At 56.4% G+C, this 17,523-nt stretch overlaps 5 protein-coding genes and 1 non-coding gene across 12 annotated transcripts; 2 read left to right on the top strand and 4 right to left on the bottom strand.

Moving 5' to 3' along the window:
* Positions 1 to 1,561: 1,561 nt before the first annotated feature.
* Positions 1,562 to 3,205, bottom strand: DMAC1 (distal membrane arm assembly component 1). The gene is made up of 2 exons (XM_075005415.1): positions 2,648 to 3,205; positions 1,562 to 2,192 (listed from the first exon to the last, which is right to left on the bottom strand). The coding sequence occupies exons 1-2, from the start codon at positions 2,898 to 2,900 to the stop codon at positions 2,137 to 2,139; spliced, it is 309 nt and encodes a 102-aa protein (XP_074861516.1). The 5' UTR covers positions 2,901 to 3,205; the 3' UTR covers positions 1,562 to 2,136.
* Positions 3,206 to 5,669: 2,464 nt separating this feature from the next.
* On the bottom strand, positions 5,670 to 6,490 carry UQCC3 (ubiquinol-cytochrome c reductase complex assembly factor 3). Its single transcript, XM_075005472.1, has 2 exons — positions 6,310 to 6,490; positions 5,670 to 6,114 (listed from the first exon to the last, which is right to left on the bottom strand). Exons 1-2 carry the CDS (start codon positions 6,427 to 6,429, stop codon positions 5,983 to 5,985), a joined length of 252 nt encoding a protein of 83 aa, XP_074861573.1. The 5' UTR covers positions 6,430 to 6,490; the 3' UTR covers positions 5,670 to 5,982.
* Positions 6,491 to 6,506: 16 nt separating this feature from the next.
* Positions 6,507 to 11,061, top strand: LOC142019081 (uncharacterized). Of its 6 annotated transcripts, none has more exons than XM_075005471.1 (5): positions 6,507 to 6,524; positions 8,916 to 9,064; positions 9,467 to 9,673; positions 9,992 to 10,412; positions 10,612 to 11,061. In XM_075005471.1, the coding sequence occupies exons 3-5, from the start codon at positions 9,473 to 9,475 to the stop codon at positions 10,653 to 10,655; spliced, it is 666 nt and encodes a 221-aa protein (XP_074861572.1). In that variant the 5' UTR covers positions 6,507 to 6,524; positions 8,916 to 9,064; positions 9,467 to 9,472; the 3' UTR covers positions 10,656 to 11,061. The 6 variants fall into 6 exon arrangements, with proteins under 6 accessions (XP_074861572.1, XP_074861569.1, XP_074861567.1 ...); XM_075005468.1 differs by lacking the exon at positions 6,507 to 6,524 and adding an exon at positions 6,573 to 6,679; XM_075005466.1 differs by lacking the exon at positions 6,507 to 6,524 and adding an exon at positions 6,764 to 6,817.
* Positions 11,062 to 11,342: 281 nt separating this feature from the next.
* On the bottom strand, positions 11,343 to 14,192 carry CSKMT (citrate synthase lysine methyltransferase). 2 transcript variants are annotated; one of them, XM_075005395.1, is made up of 3 exons: positions 14,120 to 14,192; positions 13,719 to 13,809; positions 11,343 to 12,225 (listed from the first exon to the last, which is right to left on the bottom strand). In XM_075005395.1, the coding sequence occupies exon 3, from the start codon at positions 12,206 to 12,208 to the stop codon at positions 11,459 to 11,461; it is 750 nt and encodes a 249-aa protein (XP_074861496.1). In that variant the 5' UTR covers positions 12,209 to 12,225; positions 13,719 to 13,809; positions 14,120 to 14,192; the 3' UTR covers positions 11,343 to 11,458. The 2 variants fall into 2 exon arrangements, with proteins under 2 accessions (XP_074861496.1, XP_074861495.1); XM_075005394.1 differs by lacking the exons at positions 13,719 to 13,809; positions 14,120 to 14,192 and adding an exon at positions 12,640 to 12,979.
* Positions 13,964 to 14,113, bottom strand: LOC142019396 (small nucleolar RNA SNORA57). Its single transcript, XR_012647058.1, has one exon. It is a non-coding gene; the product is annotated as a small nucleolar RNA SNORA57 (small nucleolar RNA).
* A 310-nt stretch (positions 14,193 to 14,502) lies between the features above and the next one.
* On the top strand, positions 14,503 to 16,717 carry C11H11orf98 (chromosome 11 C11orf98 homolog). The gene is made up of 4 exons (XM_075005537.1): positions 14,503 to 14,593; positions 15,115 to 15,239; positions 15,749 to 15,846; positions 16,289 to 16,717. The coding sequence occupies exons 1-4, from the start codon at positions 14,555 to 14,557 to the stop codon at positions 16,408 to 16,410; spliced, it is 384 nt and encodes a 127-aa protein (XP_074861638.1). The 5' UTR covers positions 14,503 to 14,554; the 3' UTR covers positions 16,411 to 16,717.
* The last annotated feature ends 806 nt before the right edge of the window (positions 16,718 to 17,523 follow it).

The raw sequence follows: 17,523 nt of genomic DNA on the forward strand, positions 1-17,523 counted from the left end.
CTAAAGCTTCCCTGAAGTCATCCCTGTTGGAACTAGAGGGAGCGTGAGAAAAGCAGCCATCAGATTTAAAGGCCAGGGAATGTCTGCTTGGCAGCTTGTTTCAGTGCCTCCCAAAGCTGCCTGGCTGTCACCTTCCACAACTCCCTCAGGCAGGGAAGGTCCTGGGACTCCCCTCTGACATTCCATGTAATCTTTCCACCCAGGTGCAGAATAATTTAGGTGCACTGAGGGTGGGTGAAGGTGCACCACCCACAGGAACAACCTTCACCATAGACTCTGCTGTGCAGCATTTGAATTCCTCCCAAGCAGCTGCACAAACACAGCACACAAGGAACACTGCTCCCTTCCCCCTCCTCTCACCAGTGTCCTCCTGTCCCCTCCCATTCCTATAGCCCGGTGTGCCCTGGATTTCTGTCAGAAATCGTGCAGCGTGTTAACATTATGCTATGGGCTGGGCAGAGATGGGGTATAATGAGAAGCAGGGGTAGCTGGGGCTTCAGGTGACCCCCCTCCTTTTCTTGCCTTTGATGCCAATAACACCCCTGGAAGGTTTGCAACTGAGCGGATGTGGCATTTAAGAGCTCCTATTGCCCAGAGCGCTGCTGTCATAGTGAGCTCCTACGGCCTTGGCAAACGTGGCCAAAAATGTCCCACGACAGAGAATCCACCACCAAGCTGGATAACTTGTTCCAGTGGTTAATGGTCCTCATGTTGGATCCACACTCTTAATCCGGCCTGAAGTTGTCTAGTTCCAACTTCCAGCTAGTGGATCCCATTAGATCAGGGGTGTCCAAAAGCAACTGAATGGATAGTCAAGTGTGCGCCTGCCCCCCCCACCCCACCCCCGGCCCAACCGTGAGCCAGGCACCTCACAGACAGCCAGTGACTCACCAGAGCTGCCTCACCCCTGAGTTGCCCTGTGGGGTGAATGAGCCACAGGGGGACCTCTGCTGCTGCACCATGCCTGTCTCACCAACTGGCAGGGTGCATGTGTGGCAGGTGCTCCCTGTGTGCAGCTGGGACAAGCCACTTCACCAAACCACACTGGCCAGTTCACCACTTGGCAAATGGACAGTGCATTGGACACTGAAGTGTTAGATCTTCCCCTGCTTGATTAAAAAGCCCTCAATGAAACATTCATTCCTCCTCCTCCTCTCGCTCATCTTGTCAGTGCTTCTGGACTCACCCAGTTGCCTCCTAACCTCTGTGGGAAGCTTTCTAATCCTTTAATTGTCTGTATGGTTCTGCAAACCCCCTCCAGCTTATCCACCTGCTTCTTGAACTGTGGACATGGTATTGCAGCAGTGCTAGCTACAAAGGGAATAAAGCCTCTTCTGACACGAGATTCCCCTCATTCTACAGCCGAGGATCACAATAGCTCTTCTGGCTAAAGCATTACAGTAGGAGCATCTATTCAATTAATTTCCCCCATCCCCTGTTTTTCTGGGTCACTTAACATAGACTGAAATGTACATTTCGCTTCTCACTCTGCACCCACTCATTCGGGGAGTCCAGGCCCCAGGGGGCCAGTTCTTTGGACAGAAGACACAGATTTCACATGCAGAGTTTATGGGTTTGAATTTGTCCTTTTGTGAATGTTTTTCTCCCCCAGTGTTACCTCCCGCCATCCCAGGTTACCACAAATACAGAAGTGAGGGAATAACTGGCAAATCATATTCAACTGTATTGTGTTCAGCAGCCTTGTTCTAGAGAAGCAGGCTGTGGAGAGGGGGAAGCACAGCTCAGGCCCTGGAGGTTCAACACAGGTTAAATTAGAACTGGATGCTGGAATGAACAGGGTGAGTCAAGGCAGGGGAATGAATACTATCGTAGCTCAGCCCGTAAGTAAGAGCGATTCTGGGGCACTGTATCAGTCTTATAGCTGCCATGGAATGAGGCAGTTAGAGAGGAAGGGGAGCAGGCAGCTAGATCTAAGTAGGAAGGGAGGTGGGATCTCAGTAAAGGGTACCTGGGCTGGGCCTCTTCTCTCCCAGGTTACTGCTGGCGAGTTATCACAGTTACAAAAAGCAAACAGTTCTCTCTTGGATTCGTGCTTTTGTCCCCAGTGTGTGTTGGTTGACTTGGCCAGCTCTGGTGGAGGCAGCATTTGCACCTTATCCTGCCCCATCACAGATATTATTTCTGTCTCTCACCGGGATCAGCAAGGATGACTACACCCCAGCAGGCGAGACCTGGTGTGGGGCAAGAAAGCCATGTTAGGGGGCAGTTGCACAGAATTGCCTCTCCCTTAACAGTCTGACCCCAAGGAACCTGAAGGCCCTGATCACCATGCAAATCAGTTTGCATAGAAGTGAGGCACTTGCTAGGTCATGAGCCCACATGCTCCTTATGGCCAGCACAGAAGTGAGTAGGGAGGTTGCCACCCTAACTCCTGTCTGAGCTAATGGCCCCGGTTCACGATGCTCCCTCATCCCAGAGGAATGGGGTGAGACCCCGGGTCCCTCCCACCCCAGAGCCCATAATGCCCCCATGGGGGCGCGTGTCGTGGTGACCTTTGACCCCGGGGCCAACGACGTCTCATGTCCCGGACTCGCAATGAGACACGTGACCCCCACACTGACCGGGGCACAGTTCCCACGGAGACTGGGTCACGCTGCGCCCGCCCCTGACCCCGGCGCGCACTCACTGACGGCGAAGCTGAGCTGGAAGATGGTCCACGGAGTGGGGGCGAAGCCCCGAGCTAAGTGCCTCCGCGGGGCCTGATAAACCCAGAACGCGGCCCCGATCAGCGCCGAGCCGGAGAGGATGCGGCAGCTCCAGCAGTCTCTGAACAGCGGCTTGGCGGGAGGCACGGCCTCCTGTCCCGGCTCCAGCGCCTTGGCCATGGCGGTGGGGGGCGGGGACTGGAAAGAGTCGGTTCCGAAGATGGCGGCGCCCATGGAGAAACCGGAAATACGGATGTCGGACGGTCCCCAAGGATCAATGGGGCCGGAAGTAGAGATTTTTGTGACACGGCGGAAGAAGGTCACCGGAATGACTGGACCAGCCCGGGGGGGGTTCTGCGAAGCGGCGGAAGGGAACAGGAAACGCTGCCCGTGTGCCAACCTCGCCCCTTCCCTGACCGTTCCGCGCTCTGAGGACTCTGGTTCTCCTGGCGGAGCTGCCGCTGCGCCCCGGGAGAGCTGGGGCCCGGGCTGCGCCCCACGAAGGAAGGTTCAAGAGGACGACACAGCTGGGTCCCTAGGCCCACGACGATCTGGGGCCAGCTGCTGGCTGTGGGGGAAGCTCCTGGCTCGTCCAATTCCAGCCTCTCCGAGCAGTGCGCTCTCGGGAGCGATGGCTGTAGAGGGGGAGGTTGCACCGGCTCCGGCTACTCTAGGTCTGGCTTCTCCCAGCAGGGCGCAGCGTGTGGACACGAATACTGGCTGTGAGCGGAGTTCTTGGGGTGTTCCAGCCCCAGACGCTCCCAGCAGGGCTGGTGCAGGAAGCGCTGCGGGAGCATCAGTTAGGATTGGAATTCGCAGTAGCTGTTTGCAGAGTTTCTCTTAATATGGAGCTACACATCTCCTAGAACTGGAAGGGACCTTGGGAGGTCATCAAGTCCAGTCCTCTGCCCTCTTGGCAGGCCCAAGCACCATCTCCTCCCTTTTTTTTTTTAAATTAACCTATTTGCCCCAGACCCCTAAATGCCCCCTTCAAGCATTGAACTCACAACCCAGGGTTTAGCAGACTAATGTTCAAACCACTTCACTTTATTCTTTCCAATATTCAAGTATCAGAGAGCGAGCCCTGTTAGTCTGTAGTTTCAAGAACAAGTCTTGTGGCACCTTATAGACTAACAGATATTTTGGAGCATAAGCTTTCATGGGCAAAGACCTGCTTCATCAGATGCCTGAGTGGTGGGGGTGGTTTCAGAGGGGTATTTAAAGAGTGGGGTCCCAGTGAAAGGGAGGGCCAGAGCTGACCAAGGTCTATTCAACAAGGTGGAAATGGCCCATTATCAATAGTAGGTATCAAAAGAGGAAAAAACAAGTCAGATCAGACAGGGGGATATGAGCCATTGTCTGAGTCTAATGGGGAGATATTAACACCCAGGACAGAGAAGTTGTTTTTGTAAGCTGTGAGCCCCTCCCAGTCTCTGTTTAATCCTTGGTTAATGGAATCAAATTTGCAAATAAATTGCAGCTCAGAGATTTCTCTCTCCATTTGATTTTTGAAATTTCCTTGTTTCAGGACTGCCACCCTTAAATCTGCTACTGACTGTCCAGGGAGATTGAAGTGTTCTCCCACAGGCTTCTGTACATTACCGTCCCTGATGTCTGATTTATGTCCATTTATTCTTTTATGTCGAGACTCTCCGGTTTGGCCAATGGAAATTGCAGTGAGGCATTGCTGACACATGATGGCATATATTATAATAGTAGATGTGCAGGTAAAGGAGCCCCTGATGGTATAGTTGATGTTAGGTCCTGTGATGATGTCACTGGTGTAGATATGTGAGCAGAGTTGACAGTGAGAACCGCTGCAGGGGCTGGTTCCAGGCCTAGAGCTATTGGTTTGTGATTTGTGTGGCTGGTGACGATTTGTTTAAGGCTGGCAGGCTGTCTGTAGGCGAGGACAGGTCTGCCTCCCAAGGTCTGTGAGAGTGAAAGATCATTGTTCAGGGTGGGTTGCAGATCACTGATGATGCGCTGGAGAGGCCGTAGGTGGGGGCTGTTATGTGATGGTCAATGGCGTTCTCTTGTTTTCCTTGTGAGGCCTGTCTTTTAGCAGGTGGCTTCTGGGTACCCATCTGGCTCTGTCAACCTGTTTCCTCACTTCCTTAGCTGGGTATTGTAGTCTGAGGAAAGCTTGGTAAACGTCTTGTAGATGTTTGTCTCTATCTGATGGATCAGAGCAAATACGGTTGTACCTTAGCGCTGCCAACTCTACTCACATATCTACACCAATGACATCATCACAGGACCTAACATCAACCATACCACCAGGGGCTCCTTTACCTGCACATCTACTGTCTCCTATAGAAAGTATCATCAGAGATTTCTATTGTACCCCAGGAGTACAGTGCTCTGGTCCCTTTCTTGTGAAGCTTTAAGTAACTTGGGCTCAGCTGTGGAGCACCCTGAAAATAAGTACTGAGATGCTGAGTTTAACTTGTTCTGCTGTGGGAAGACAGTATAGTGGGCAGGAGGCAGCTCTGCTATAACTCATGGTCGCCTGTTTTGCTGAGAATATGGAATGCAGCATTCTGTACATCTATAAGCTCCCATGAGGGACCTAGGGGGAAAAGCCAGGTCCTGTCCCAATGAATGCACAATCCCAGGATACCATGAGAAGTCAGTAAACCAAACTGACACTAGGAAGTATAACCATACAATTACTTAATGTTTCTGTTGCTGAAGGCTAATCAAATCACATTTCCATTGTGCTGGGGGGCAGGGTGGGCAGTGAAGACCTGGAAAAAGGTCTGCCCCAAGGATCTTGAAACAGAAAAACCAAACACTCCCAGAATAAGATGCATCAGCACAGTGCAAACTGTGGAGGAATAACAGTATCAGTCTGTGCAGTTTTCAGCCAGCTAAGAGTGGCACTTACTCCCCACGGCTGCCTGGATATTATGAAAATTCAGTTGAGATTGTGATTCACACAAGAGGCAGCAACCCCAGTGCACTGACTGTCTTAGCCATGGCAATAAACCGCTCTTTCATTTTACCCAGGTTAGTTTATTAAAGACTTGAATATGCTTCTTATTTACCCCATGCAGTACCTTCTGTTTTATCAGAAAAACATGACCCCAATGTTTGGGGGTGCAAGCAGGGGCTGGGAATAAGAGAGTGACCCTTCTAACATCAGGATCAGTGATTATTATGGGTGCTGATAGTCAGGGAGTGTCCATCCCATCTGGTCACTGGGAGACCACAGGTGGCTGCAAGGATGGAGAATGTAGCTTGCTCCCACCTCCGGTGGGTTTCAGTACTAGTAGTTGCCTTGGCTCCCATTTGGGAGAGGAACCGTCAGTCGTCACTTGCTCCAGGGTATTGGCCTCCGGGTAATGTTCTCATTTGTTTCAGCTGCCTCTTTGATCGTTGCCATTACTAGGTCATTCTGGTGCCGCCTCTCTGCCCAGCACAGGTAGTTTGCTTCTGGTAGCTCCTGAGGAGAGAAGGGAGTGGTTAGATGAGGGGGGGCATTTGGCAGTTTCTAGCTCTCCCCTTGTTCCCTCCAAGCAACGGGCAGAAGAGCAGCAGCTGTTAGTTCCTTTCTCCTCCTTGTCCCCAGAAATGTTGGTTTCCAGGCCCCTCTCCTCCCGTGACCCATCCCAGAGGAGCTGGTTTCCAGGCCTCCCACCTGGGCGAGCTCCCGCATGCGCTCCTCCCGCGGCGCTGTGAGCGCCAACAGTACGACCCCCACACCCGTGGTCCCAGCCACCACCACGCTCCCCAGCACGAGGCGCCGCAGCAACTCCATAGGACCCGTCTGAAAGCTGCCTGTCAGGGGCAGCCACAGCGCCTCGGCTTGCCGGCGGACAGAGCTTAACCATAGAGATCAGGGGAAGTGTCCAGGTAGAGCGTCCTCTTGTGCTCGTGCTACCATAGAAAGGCGGAGTGCGGCCGGCACCGCGGAAGAGAGCGCTGCACTGTGGACAGAGCGGCCCTTCTTGCTACCATAGAGAGACAACGGAGCGGGACCAGAGTGTTTGATCCTTGCTACCATAGAAGTCAGGAACCCGTGGGCCAGAGTGTCCTGTGTGCAACCATAGAGCGCTGGGGAGGGGGAAGGGGCTCGGGGCTCGTGCTTCTCTCCCTTGCGTGTCACCGGACGGACTGAGCCGGGGCAGCACAAAAGCCGCCTGAGGGTGCGGCGCAGCCCCGCGCTGAGGGGCCGGTTTGTGGCGGGTGAATGGGCCTGCTCTGGTGTGGGGGGGCCGCGGGCGCGGTCCCTCTCAGGGAGCAGGCGCGCGACACGCTTCCCGGGCTCGGGCTGCCCCGGCTGAAGAGGCACAAGAGGGGCGGGGGTGTCTTGGTGCAGGTCTTCCACTGCCCAGCCTGCTCCTGAAACACCCCTCCCCCCACCTGTCCCCTTCCCTCTCTTAATGACCGAGCCTGCTTAGTCCAGGCGTCCCTCAGGCAACCCTAAGCCCCCACTCCCCGCATCGGGGCTTTACAAGCCCTGTTCTGGGTTAGCTGTGGGCGGTGTGCGAGAACGACACAAATGAGCCACCGGGATTTCACTTGCTCAGTCCCAGGGCTGAATCTTGTCAGGGAACCCTCCATTCTGAATCAGCTTCGTTGTGGTCCCTCTCCCTGGGCTGGCAGGTGTCCGGCTTGCACCATGGGCTCACTGGGAATCATCCTGGGCACTTATAAGTGGGAACAGGGCACCCAGACTTCTGTCCCCTTCTGTCAGGGGGCAAACCATTGGGTCTGAGGCCCCCTCTTGTGGTGTTAATGATAAAAGTGTGGGAAGGAGAAGAGGGTATTTCTTTCCCAGCCCGTGATGCTGGGGATGTGCTTCTCTAATCTGCTTAAAGTTTGTCACTCCAGTCTTATTAAGACCCCTTTAAACTTTGAGAGTCATGTAATCAGGCTGGCTTAAACCTGGCCATGACAGGGGAATGGGGCCGGGGGAGGCTTGTCAGCTGCATAAAGCTTGAGCTGGGCCTGTACCAGTCCCAGGGGCGTTGGAAATGCTCCCTCTAATTTTCCCTGCCTATGGGCAGAATAAATTTTGTGTGCACCAAGGCGTGTGCAGATGTGTACCACCAAGGGGAATACAGGCTGCCAGCTATGGGTGCTCTGCTGCTCAGCTGGGTGGGACCTGAATCTCTCCTGGGCAGCTGCCTAAATACTCAACTTGGAGGTGTGGTACCCAGAGGCACTGAGACCTCAGACTTGGGTGAGTGAAGTCTCTGCTCTACAGCCTTGCCTGGGCCTCTAGCTCCTGCGGTAGAGCACAGGGCTTTAGTGCCTATGGTCACAGGTGCAGTCTCTGGTGCCGGTGATCTGGGTCTGTTGGCATTACACAGGGAACACCAGCTCTGGGTCCCTGTTCATTGTTCCATTGCTGCCAAATTAATCCAGTCCTGCCCTGACCCAGCTCATGGCGAAAGCCAGCCTGTGTCAGTGGCATCTGCTGGTTCAATCTCTCATGCTCATCCCCAATGGCAGGATTAGCTTTTGGGACCCAGCGCTCCTGCCCCTCAGCTGGTGTGTGCAAGCTTTGTGCCAGAGGCTGAGGTCTGGTTCCCTGACAGTGTTCCCTGTGCGCTTGTGCAGATTCCAGTGCCACCTGGCTGATTAGCAGAGTACCCCCAGCATTTCTCCTCACCGTGCACATTTGCATGTGCCTTGGTGCACCTAAAACATTATTCTTCTCTTGGATGGAAAAAATCTGCACATGGATGGAAAAGATGAGAGAGAACATTGGTGCCTGGTGCCTTTAAAGAGCTCCCCAGCTCCCCCACTTCCAGGGCAGGCAGACAGCTGCTTGGGCAGTTTCCAAGAGCTTGCTGGGTGGCTAACTGAACCCCTGTTTCCCACCAGTATCTGTGTCCTGGGACAGCTCCCCTCCATGGCAGCAGCTCTGTTTTCCCCACTGGCTTTCACATGCCTTCCCTGAGCTGCCTGGGTTCCCGCAGTAGTCAGTAGGTGCAGCGTGGGGAACGTCTCCCTGGAGCAGCCAGCCCTCAGTGTGGGGGCTAGACCCAGGGCTAAGAGTGCAGGGGGCATGATCCAAAAGCAGAACACTGCCAGGGGCTGGGAGCACCAAACACAGGGGAATCCCAGGTCTAGGAGTGCATGTGTGTGTGGGGGAACCAGTGGGGGTGCTCTTGCCAGGTTGGGGGGCACTGACAATGCATGTGGTCCCTGCAGGGAGCACTGACTAAGGGAACATGGCTCCACGCACTCTCACACACTCTCTCTCTCTCTCTCTCTCTCCCCACCCCCGCCCAGGCACTGAAGGGCTGTTATGCCCAGGGGATTAGCCGGGTGTCAGGACAAAGCACTTATGGTGCCTGCAGCATCTGTCAGCTTCCTGCCCTGGGGCTGCTGGGCCCTGTAATTTCTGCACATCCTGGCAGGGTCCAGAGCAGTGCTTGACGGTGAGTGACTGACCAGGGTGCTGAGAGGAGGCTTGGGTGTGTGCGGGTGGTGTGTGCGCAGCCCATAGAATCCGTCTGGCCCCACCGTGTGGCTCTCCAAGGGGAGGTGTTGATAATCCAGGTGATGAGGGGAGGTGATCCTGGCAAGGGTCAGGAGTCACTGTGAGGGGCTCTTTGGGGCAGGGAAGTGCCCCCAGGGAAAAGGCTGGGAGCTGTGTGTATATGTAGGAATCTGGGATGGGAAGTCTGCCCTCCCGCCACTCCATCTGGTGCAGGGGCTGAATTCCCAGTGCTCTGAGCTTCTGGGCCTGGATCCTGGAAGACAGACATGGCCTCAGCCTGGGCTGGGTGGGGGAAGGCACAGGACCATTCCCAGACCTGACTCCCAGTTTCTACCCCCAGGTCACCATGGCTGAGAGGCCTCTGGGCTCTGGGTGTGCCCCAGGCCAGGCAGCGCTGACCCCTGGTGAGCTCTGCACCACCGAGCTACCCATGGTGACCTCAGGGCAGACCGGCCTGCTCCTGCCCCACAGCACGGACCAGGAGATGCAGTGGCTTCCAGAAGCAGGAAGGAGCCCCACCCAGCTCAAGCTCCCTGCACAGAGCCAGGTGAGACCCTCGCTTCCTGGGGTAGTGCCTGCAGCATCTGTCACCTCCCTGCCCTGGGGCTGCTGGGCCTTTTATCCCCACACATCCTGGCAGGGTCCAGAGCAGTGCTTGATGGACAGGTCCCTGGGGATGAGGCCCTGAGAGAGAGCCTAGTGAGCCCCTCAGACCATGGCCCCCTGGGTACTGCCCCCAGTCCTGTTGATCAGATTGAGCCCCATACCCACTCATACCAGGGCCTTACTCCCCCAACCCTTCCCTGTCCCTGGGCAGCGAGGCTCCCCGCACGCCCAAACCAACCCCCTTCTCCTCTGCGCCTAGTGCTTCCTGGAGCCGTGTGAGATGGGCAGCGAGGGCCCCAGGGTGCTGTACAAAGGCCCCCCAGAGGAGCTGTGTGAGGCGATGTGCGAGGATCCCCCTCAGGAGCCCTGTGACATGCCCTGCGTGGAGCTGTGTGAGCGCACCCCTCCCTGGGAGCTAGGCAGGGATCCCCTGACGGAGCCATGCGAAGGGCTCTGCGAGAAGATGTCCAAAGATCCTCCCCCCCAGAAGCCAGGCGAGGACCCTCCTGGAGTCCCAGGGCAAGGGAAGGCCCGGCTGCCCTCCATTGTGGTGGAGGCCACGGAGATGGGAGAAGTGGAGAGTGGGGAGCTGCGCTGGCCCCCAGATGACTTCCTGCTGCTCGAGCGGGAGGACGAGCTCTTCACAGATGAAGACGAGCAAGCAGCAGGGCCAAGGCCTGGTGAGTCAGGAGGGCAGAGTGCGGGGGGGGGGGGGGGGGAGACAAGGGCTGTGGGGGAATTCAGCTTGTGGGAGGGGCCTAAGGAGCAGAGGGGAAGGGCTTAGTATTTAAATATCAATAACCCTAACAGGGCCCCACACTGCTCCCGTGCAGCCCCCAGGCTCTCACTGTAGAACCCTTCCTGTGCTTTGTGTTTCAGGGCCCCCTCCTCTGGAGAGCACCCTGAATGAAGTGCTGCTGTGAGGCCAAGGACAGAGGGGACCCCAGTCTGTTCCTGCCTAGCTCCAGATACCACTAGAGATCCAGCTGTAGCATTGGGGCCTGGGGCACCCTCCCCAGGAACGGCATAGCCACAGGAGATGGGCCCCTTCCACCCAGAAGTAGGGGGTGGAATAAGACCAGCCATGGGCACTTTCTCTGTTAGACTGTGCCCCCTATCTGTGAGCAAGAGTCAGTCTGTCATTTAGGGCATGAGGCATGCGCTGCCCCCACCACCTCCAAGAACTGGGCCTAGACCAGGCACCTGCCCTGAATGGACAGTGGGGACTCGAGGCCCAGGGGAGCTGAAGGGCCACCCACACACTGAATTTCTGCCAGGGGTACAAGCTGCCCCCTCCTTTTCAGCTGAGCTCAGCAATAAAAGGTTCCTGTCCTAGCTGTGGCGTGGTGGTGAGGCTCTGGGAACAGAGCCCCAGACATAGTGCCGGGGGTGGGGGGGGGGCGCACGTGGACTCCAGGGGGCCATGAGTTCCCCATTCTCTGAGTCTCAGGGGTGGCTGAATAGGGGGAGAGAGGCAGCAGTACCTGGGCCGTGGGGTCCTTGACTGATGCAGTAGAAGGGGGTTGCCAACAACAGGGGCTGGGTGGGGGGGGAGAGGGAGGGAAGCTGCCCTTATATGTAGGGGAGTAGGGAACTGAGCCAGATGCCAGCAAGGTGCTGATTCTTTTATTAATGATCTTTCTGCCAGCTTGGGCACCCCCGCCCTGAGCACCTGCTGCCATGGAAGTCCCCTGGCCTGTTGGCAGGGTGCACCATCCTCCAGTCCCTAATACAGCCTGTCCCTGAGTCCTCCACTCCCTCTGGGCAAGGTCCCTGAGGTGCCACCCCCACAGCCTCCTGGACCTTCCTGGCCCAACGCTTCATCAGTCGGTGTCTCCAGGGCTGGCCGGCTGAGCTTGTAAACATAATAGCAGATGCCATCATTGTGTCTGATCTCTTGCACTGTCACACTGGCACCCCCAGCCTGTTCCAGGAAAGGGATCCGGGCATCTGGGTCCTCGTCTGAAAACTGCCACAAGCTGCCCCCTGGCCGCAGCACCCGCAGACACTCAGCTACCAGCCGTTGAGCCTGGCCTGGCCCCTGGGGACAGCGCAGCAGTGAGTCACACGTGCCCTTGTCCAGCACCATGTGGAAAGAACCATCCCCAAATCTGCCCCCAAGGTTGGTGGCATCAGCCACATGGAGGTGAAGCTGGGAGAGGGAGTGTCGGGGTGGGGGGACCTCCTGGAGCAGCCGCCGGAGAGACCTGATGGCCACAGGGGACACATCCACACAGGAGATGTGGAGGGGGTGGTGGGAGTCCCGGTACAGTCCTAGCCCCAGGTCTGAAGTGCCACAGCCCACGTCAAGAACCTGCATGGGGCTGGAGTTGGATTCAGGGGGGGCCCCGCCCTGCAGAGCTGGAAGCAGAAGCGCAGAGATGGCTGTGTAATCGAAGAACCAGTTGAAATGGCTGGGAGTGCCAGCTGCATCCTGCTGCAGGTAGAAGCGGTCCCATGTGCCAGGCTGGGCCATGCCATGAATCAGGCCATCTGGAGGGAGGAGAGATCAGCTGGGGTAGAGGTGCAGATCCCAGCAGGGCCTAGGCTGGGAAGTGGGGACCCCAACCCCAACGAAGAGGGACGGGAGAGAGCCGCATTTCTGCCAGGTCCAGGGATAAGCAGGCTCACGGCGCTTGGTGCACTGCTGACTCCCCCGGGGCGGCTGGGTGACGCGAGAGGGGACCAGGGATCCTGGAGCAACCCGACATGGAGCCCACGCGTGCTGCGGCGATGGCATCGCTCCGGTTCTGGGACCTCCCCGCCCAGCCACCCCCTGCGCAGCAGGGCCTCCCGCTGGCCACACAGCACCCGCTCGTCCCGGCCCAAGACTGTCCGGGGTCCCTACGCCCAGAGCCACCCCCAGCGCAGCGGGGTATCAGCGCTCGCCCCGTCCCCGGCACCTACCCGCCCAGCAGCAGAGCGGCCGCAGCAGGGTCCCCAGGCCCGGTCCGCCCCGCGAGAGCATCCAGGCGGCCATGGCGCGGCCCCGCCCCGCTCGCCTCTCGTTCCCCCCGCCCGACGCAGGGACCCAGCCCAGGGCTCCGCCCCCTGCGAGAGTCCACCAGGCTCGCGCCTGCGCGTTGCCCGCTCGGCCCGGCCTGGAGCACCTCTGGCAGGAGCATCTCCCTGGCGCCCACCGCCGAGCGGCCGGTTCATGGCCGGGGGGGGGGGCCGCTCAGATCCCCCCACGAGGAGCTCTTCCTCCCTCCGCCTACTTGCTCTGCCGGCGCCCCGTCCCGCCGGCACAACTCTCAGCGATGCCCCAGCACTTTATGAGCAGGAGCAGGTGCGGCCCCGCCTCACCCCCACCCCGCTCCCCCAGGGCTGTTGCTCAGCCCAGCCGTCCCGGCCAAGGGCAGACCTCCACAGCCCGGCCGAGCAGAGAATGGAGACCAGCGGAGACTGGGGAGTCCGCTCCCCAGCAGCGCAAGGAAGAGGAGCGTGGCCCGCTTCCCCGACAGGAGCCTACCTGGGCTGCGGTGACACCCCCCCCGCGACCCCGCAGACTGGAAGCCAGGCAGCTTAAAAAGCAGCTTCACGCCCAGCGTTCAGGCAGAGCGCTTAAGCCAAACTAAAACGGCGGATTAAGCCCCAAAGTCACCCACCGAGCCCCTCTCATGTCAGCTCGAACCCCGAACACCAGCTCTGCCCCACACGGGCCAGGGTCACATGTTCAATACGACTAATTGACACATACTTAGTTTCAGATTACTCGGGCACTGAAGAACCTCTATCACATTAATACACTAAATCCACCATCACCAGCCCCATAATAGGAGTATTAACGCCCCCCCTCCACTGAGCTCAAATCGAGCCAAAATCATAAGGGATCAATTATAAACCAAGCTAGGTGCTAGTGTTTGCACAAGGACCAAGCACTGCAGAAAGAAGGGGTCCCTGCTTCAGACTGGTGAAGACAATTGTTTCTGTGGATGTGACTGTCTCCACTGTCCTTGGTTAGACAGCACATCTCCGAGCCACACCAGGACAGATCTGGAGAGATCGCAATAGCCTCGTGGACGGTTCAAGGCACAGGCGTCAGGGCTGTCTATCTGGCTGGGTCCTCCGGGAAGCCTGGAAAAGAAGAAGTGATTGGTAAGACACCCCTCCAAACGTTTTGTGAGCGAGGCTCAGCTCCAGCCACCTCCTACCACCAACGTATATGTCCTCCGCCATCCCCCAGGAGAGCCTCAAGCCAAACAAGCTACCTCCCCGTGGGATCAGAGCCGCGTGTCCCGGTGTTTGAGGATAGAACCAGCAGACGGGGAAGCTACTGGCACCGAAGACATAACACCGGAGGGACGGGATCCCCTTTCTCTGCCTCCAGAGCATCACAGAGCCGAGCACCGCACCGCCCGGGCCTGCCAAGAAAAGGAGGCGTCACCTTACGACCCCTCCACCGAGATCGCTGCCCCGCATCTCCAGCTACTGCTAAGCGCCCCGTTTCTAGCTCCGACCAATCACCGGTCTCACCTCCGCCAGCGCAGACAAACAAGCCCTGGAAACAGGCAGCGCCCCCGCGGCGGCCGCTCATAAGGCAGGCCATGGAGACCACGTGCCAGAGCACGGGCGTGGCCAAGCGCGCTTTCGTTGTGACTGGCCGGCCGGCCTCCCAATCAGGGACCTGCATCCGGCTCCACCCAATCAGAGACGCGCTGCGAATTCAAATTCCCCAGCGCGGGCGGACGAAGCTGGGACACGTGTCGGGGGTGGGGCGGAAGGGAAGAACCGGAAGACAAATATGATAATCACGTCACGTGGTATAACCTCCCCGGAAACGACTTTTTCGTACGGTGAAAGCGCTCCACGTGGGTGCAGCATGGGGACCCCAGGAGGAAAAATCAACCGGCCTCGAACGGTGAATAAGAGACTCCCCGTTCCTCCTGGGGCATCCCCAGGGGTACCTGCCCTCTGCCCTCCCTCTCATTGCCTCAGACCATCTGCTGGGGCCCTCTTCAGGGCCCCTCCATTTTTTCCCATAACTCAGGCCTGTCTCCCGCCGATCCCCTTTGGTGGGTTACCTCTTATCTCAGCTCCCCTTCTGACACGCATTGTCTCCTTGGGACAGCAGGCCCATCGCCCCCTTCCCAAACAGTCAGCTCTATGGTATTTCCGCCCTGCTGGGCTCCAGTCCCTTGGCTCCCTTCCTAGTTCCCCCAACTCAGTGCAGAGCCCGGGGCAGCCTCAGTGTGGTGACTGGCCAACATCTTCAAAGGAGAATGTATTGTGATTTGTTGTCATTTTCTAAGTGTATGAGGATCTGGATTCTGTACAGTTTTGCTGGGTCTGTGACTTTGTGCCCTTTGCCCATCCATTTCCACCTGGGCTTCGGAGGTGTTATTGGTGTAAAATGAAAACCTTGTGGTTTTTCTCCTTTAGGAGCTGAAAAAAAAACTCTTTAAAAGACGTCGGGTTTTAAGTAAAGAGAAAAGAAGGAAGCATCAAATCACAGGAGCTGTGGTGGATGAGGGGCTGATCACCATCCATCACTTGAAGAAGCGTTCGTGAGTCCCCCCTCAAGGATCCAGAGCAGTTAACCTACCAGATCAGAACAGAATCAGCATCCCCTACAAGCGTTCAGGCCTCAACAGCTCTTCAGACACCTAACTTCTATCCTCTAGGAGAGCAGTGGGGACTAGTGGTTAGAGCAGAGGGTCCTGGGCTCCAAGCCCCCATGTTCCCGCTAATCTTTTCCCATACCTATGTGGAATAAAATTTTTATGTGCACTAAAGCATGAGCAAATGAGCATTACCAGTAGAAACAAAAAACTTAGCTCTGAGCGCTGGGCCAATCAGCTGTGCAGCATTTGACTCTCTCCTGAGCAGCTACACAAGCACACAGCGTACAGCTTTGGAAAGGGGTGGGGATCTGTGTTCTTAACATGCGGCTCTTTCTGTTACCATTGGCCTGCAGTGAGCATCTGCAGCTCAGAGGTAGGAGAGGCTGCTGGTTCAGCTGCTTCTCTTAGCTCCTACCCTGGGTGTAATAAGGCTTTGGGTATCTCCCCCACAGTTCCAGCTCACGAGCAAACATCACCCTCTCAGGGAAGAAGCGCAGGAAGCTGAGGAAGCAGATCCGTTATGCTGCCAAGGAGAAAGCCGTCATGCAGAGTAACTTTTTTCTGGCTAAGAACTATGGGAGGGTGTCTGTGGGCTGGGTCCTGCTATGGACGAGTAACCCAAAGGGGCTGGTGAAGCTAAGAGCAGGGATGGAGATTCTCTGACGCTAAGGGAGACAGGGCTCCGGGTTTTCCAGCTTCTAAAATTTCATGAAATGCACAAGCCCCAGAATCTTCCAGGGTGTCCTGTCTAGTGTAGCATCCATAGTACTGGGCTGGGATCAAATTCCTGTCACTGCCATATACTCCCTGTAGGGCTTTGAGGGAGTTGCTTCGTCTCTGTGAACCTGACTTCCTCAACCATTGAATGGGGATAATGATGCTTCCTGTCTCTTGTCTGTGTGGTGTGAACTTGGCCCATATCTGCGTTGCATGACAGGGATTACACTGCTGTTAAATGCACACTAATGATTTTCCTTTTCTCTTGGGCAAAGTTGAAGCTGTCAGCCTGACACAGACAAAAATGATCACAGGCAGTGGGAGGAGGAAGAAACCTGCAGCCTCGCAAGATGTGGAGATGAAGGAACCAGAGGCTGGGCCAGGACTGGACAGCTGAATCTGTGCCAACTGGTTGCAAAGCTTGGCATCTGCCCCACTCCGACTGCTGTATTGGTGCCTGCAGCTCTGTGACTCCATCCACCCTTCCAGGATTCTTAGGACAGACAATGTCTTGATCTCATCCCCCTGACTCTGTTTCACACCAGGCCCCTGAGTGGATGGGCAGCTCTAAGCATCTTTGGCCTTTACCTGCTTTCTGGAGCTGAAGCAATGCCAGTCCTACCTACATGGGAAGTGACTGTTTGAACTGGGACTCTGATGTGTGACTCGATGGTCTCCTGCCAAATAAAATCGTAATTGGGGTCAGAGGCACTTGGAACCTCAGTGTGTTTGTGCTGCTGCCTTTGGGTCTTTTCCATTGTGCCCCTTGCTGTATGTGTCTGTGCTGAGCATGGTGGCTGTAAGTCAGGGTCCAGAAGGGGCGTTTATTTGAGGAAGATAAGTGGACAGTGGCTGTGTGTGAAATGAATCACCTGTGGCGCTTACTGTCTCCCTCTGGCTGGACCCCTAAAGGGACAAGCAAGGATGGGAGAGGCTTTCTTTGCAGCGAAGATTCCCTTCCTTCTTGGCCTTTGGGAGATAGGCACTGAGCTGGGCTTGTATGAGTCTCAGAGCTGTGGTTGTGGTGGGTCATACCTCTTCAGGTTGAGTGTGGGAGGGGCTCCTTCTGAAGCAGGAGCCAACTGAATTGCAACTGTGTCTAGCGAAGCTTCCAGGTGTCTTAGTATAGCTGTGACCAGGCATAGAAGCTATTGCTCTCTGAAAACCCAGGGAACTGTCTCCAGCTCCGGTTAGCAATAAGCAGACTCAGGGACTCTGCTGAGTTTCATGCTGTTGTGATGGTTTCCTTGTCAGGTGGGATACTATCCAGATGTGGAGGGATCGCTTAAGGTCATCCACTTGGGTGAAGAGCGGTCAGGAGGAACTGTGGTAGGAGGCCAACAAAGCACCTACCTTACATGTAGTGTTGGACTGTACACCCTGAGATGACATGGGGGGGGGTGACTTAAGGTCCTTGTCACATATAGGGAGGGAAAAAGGGCTGTTTGTATTACTACTGACAGTAATAGGAGCAAACTGGGTTGGGGCAGTGCCAAGATATTCCCCTCAG

Source organism: Carettochelys insculpta, chromosome 11, assembly GCF_033958435.1.
Source record: "Carettochelys insculpta isolate YL-2023 chromosome 11, ASM3395843v1, whole genome shotgun sequence".
NCBI lineage: Eukaryota > Metazoa > Chordata > Testudines > Carettochelyidae > Carettochelys > Carettochelys insculpta.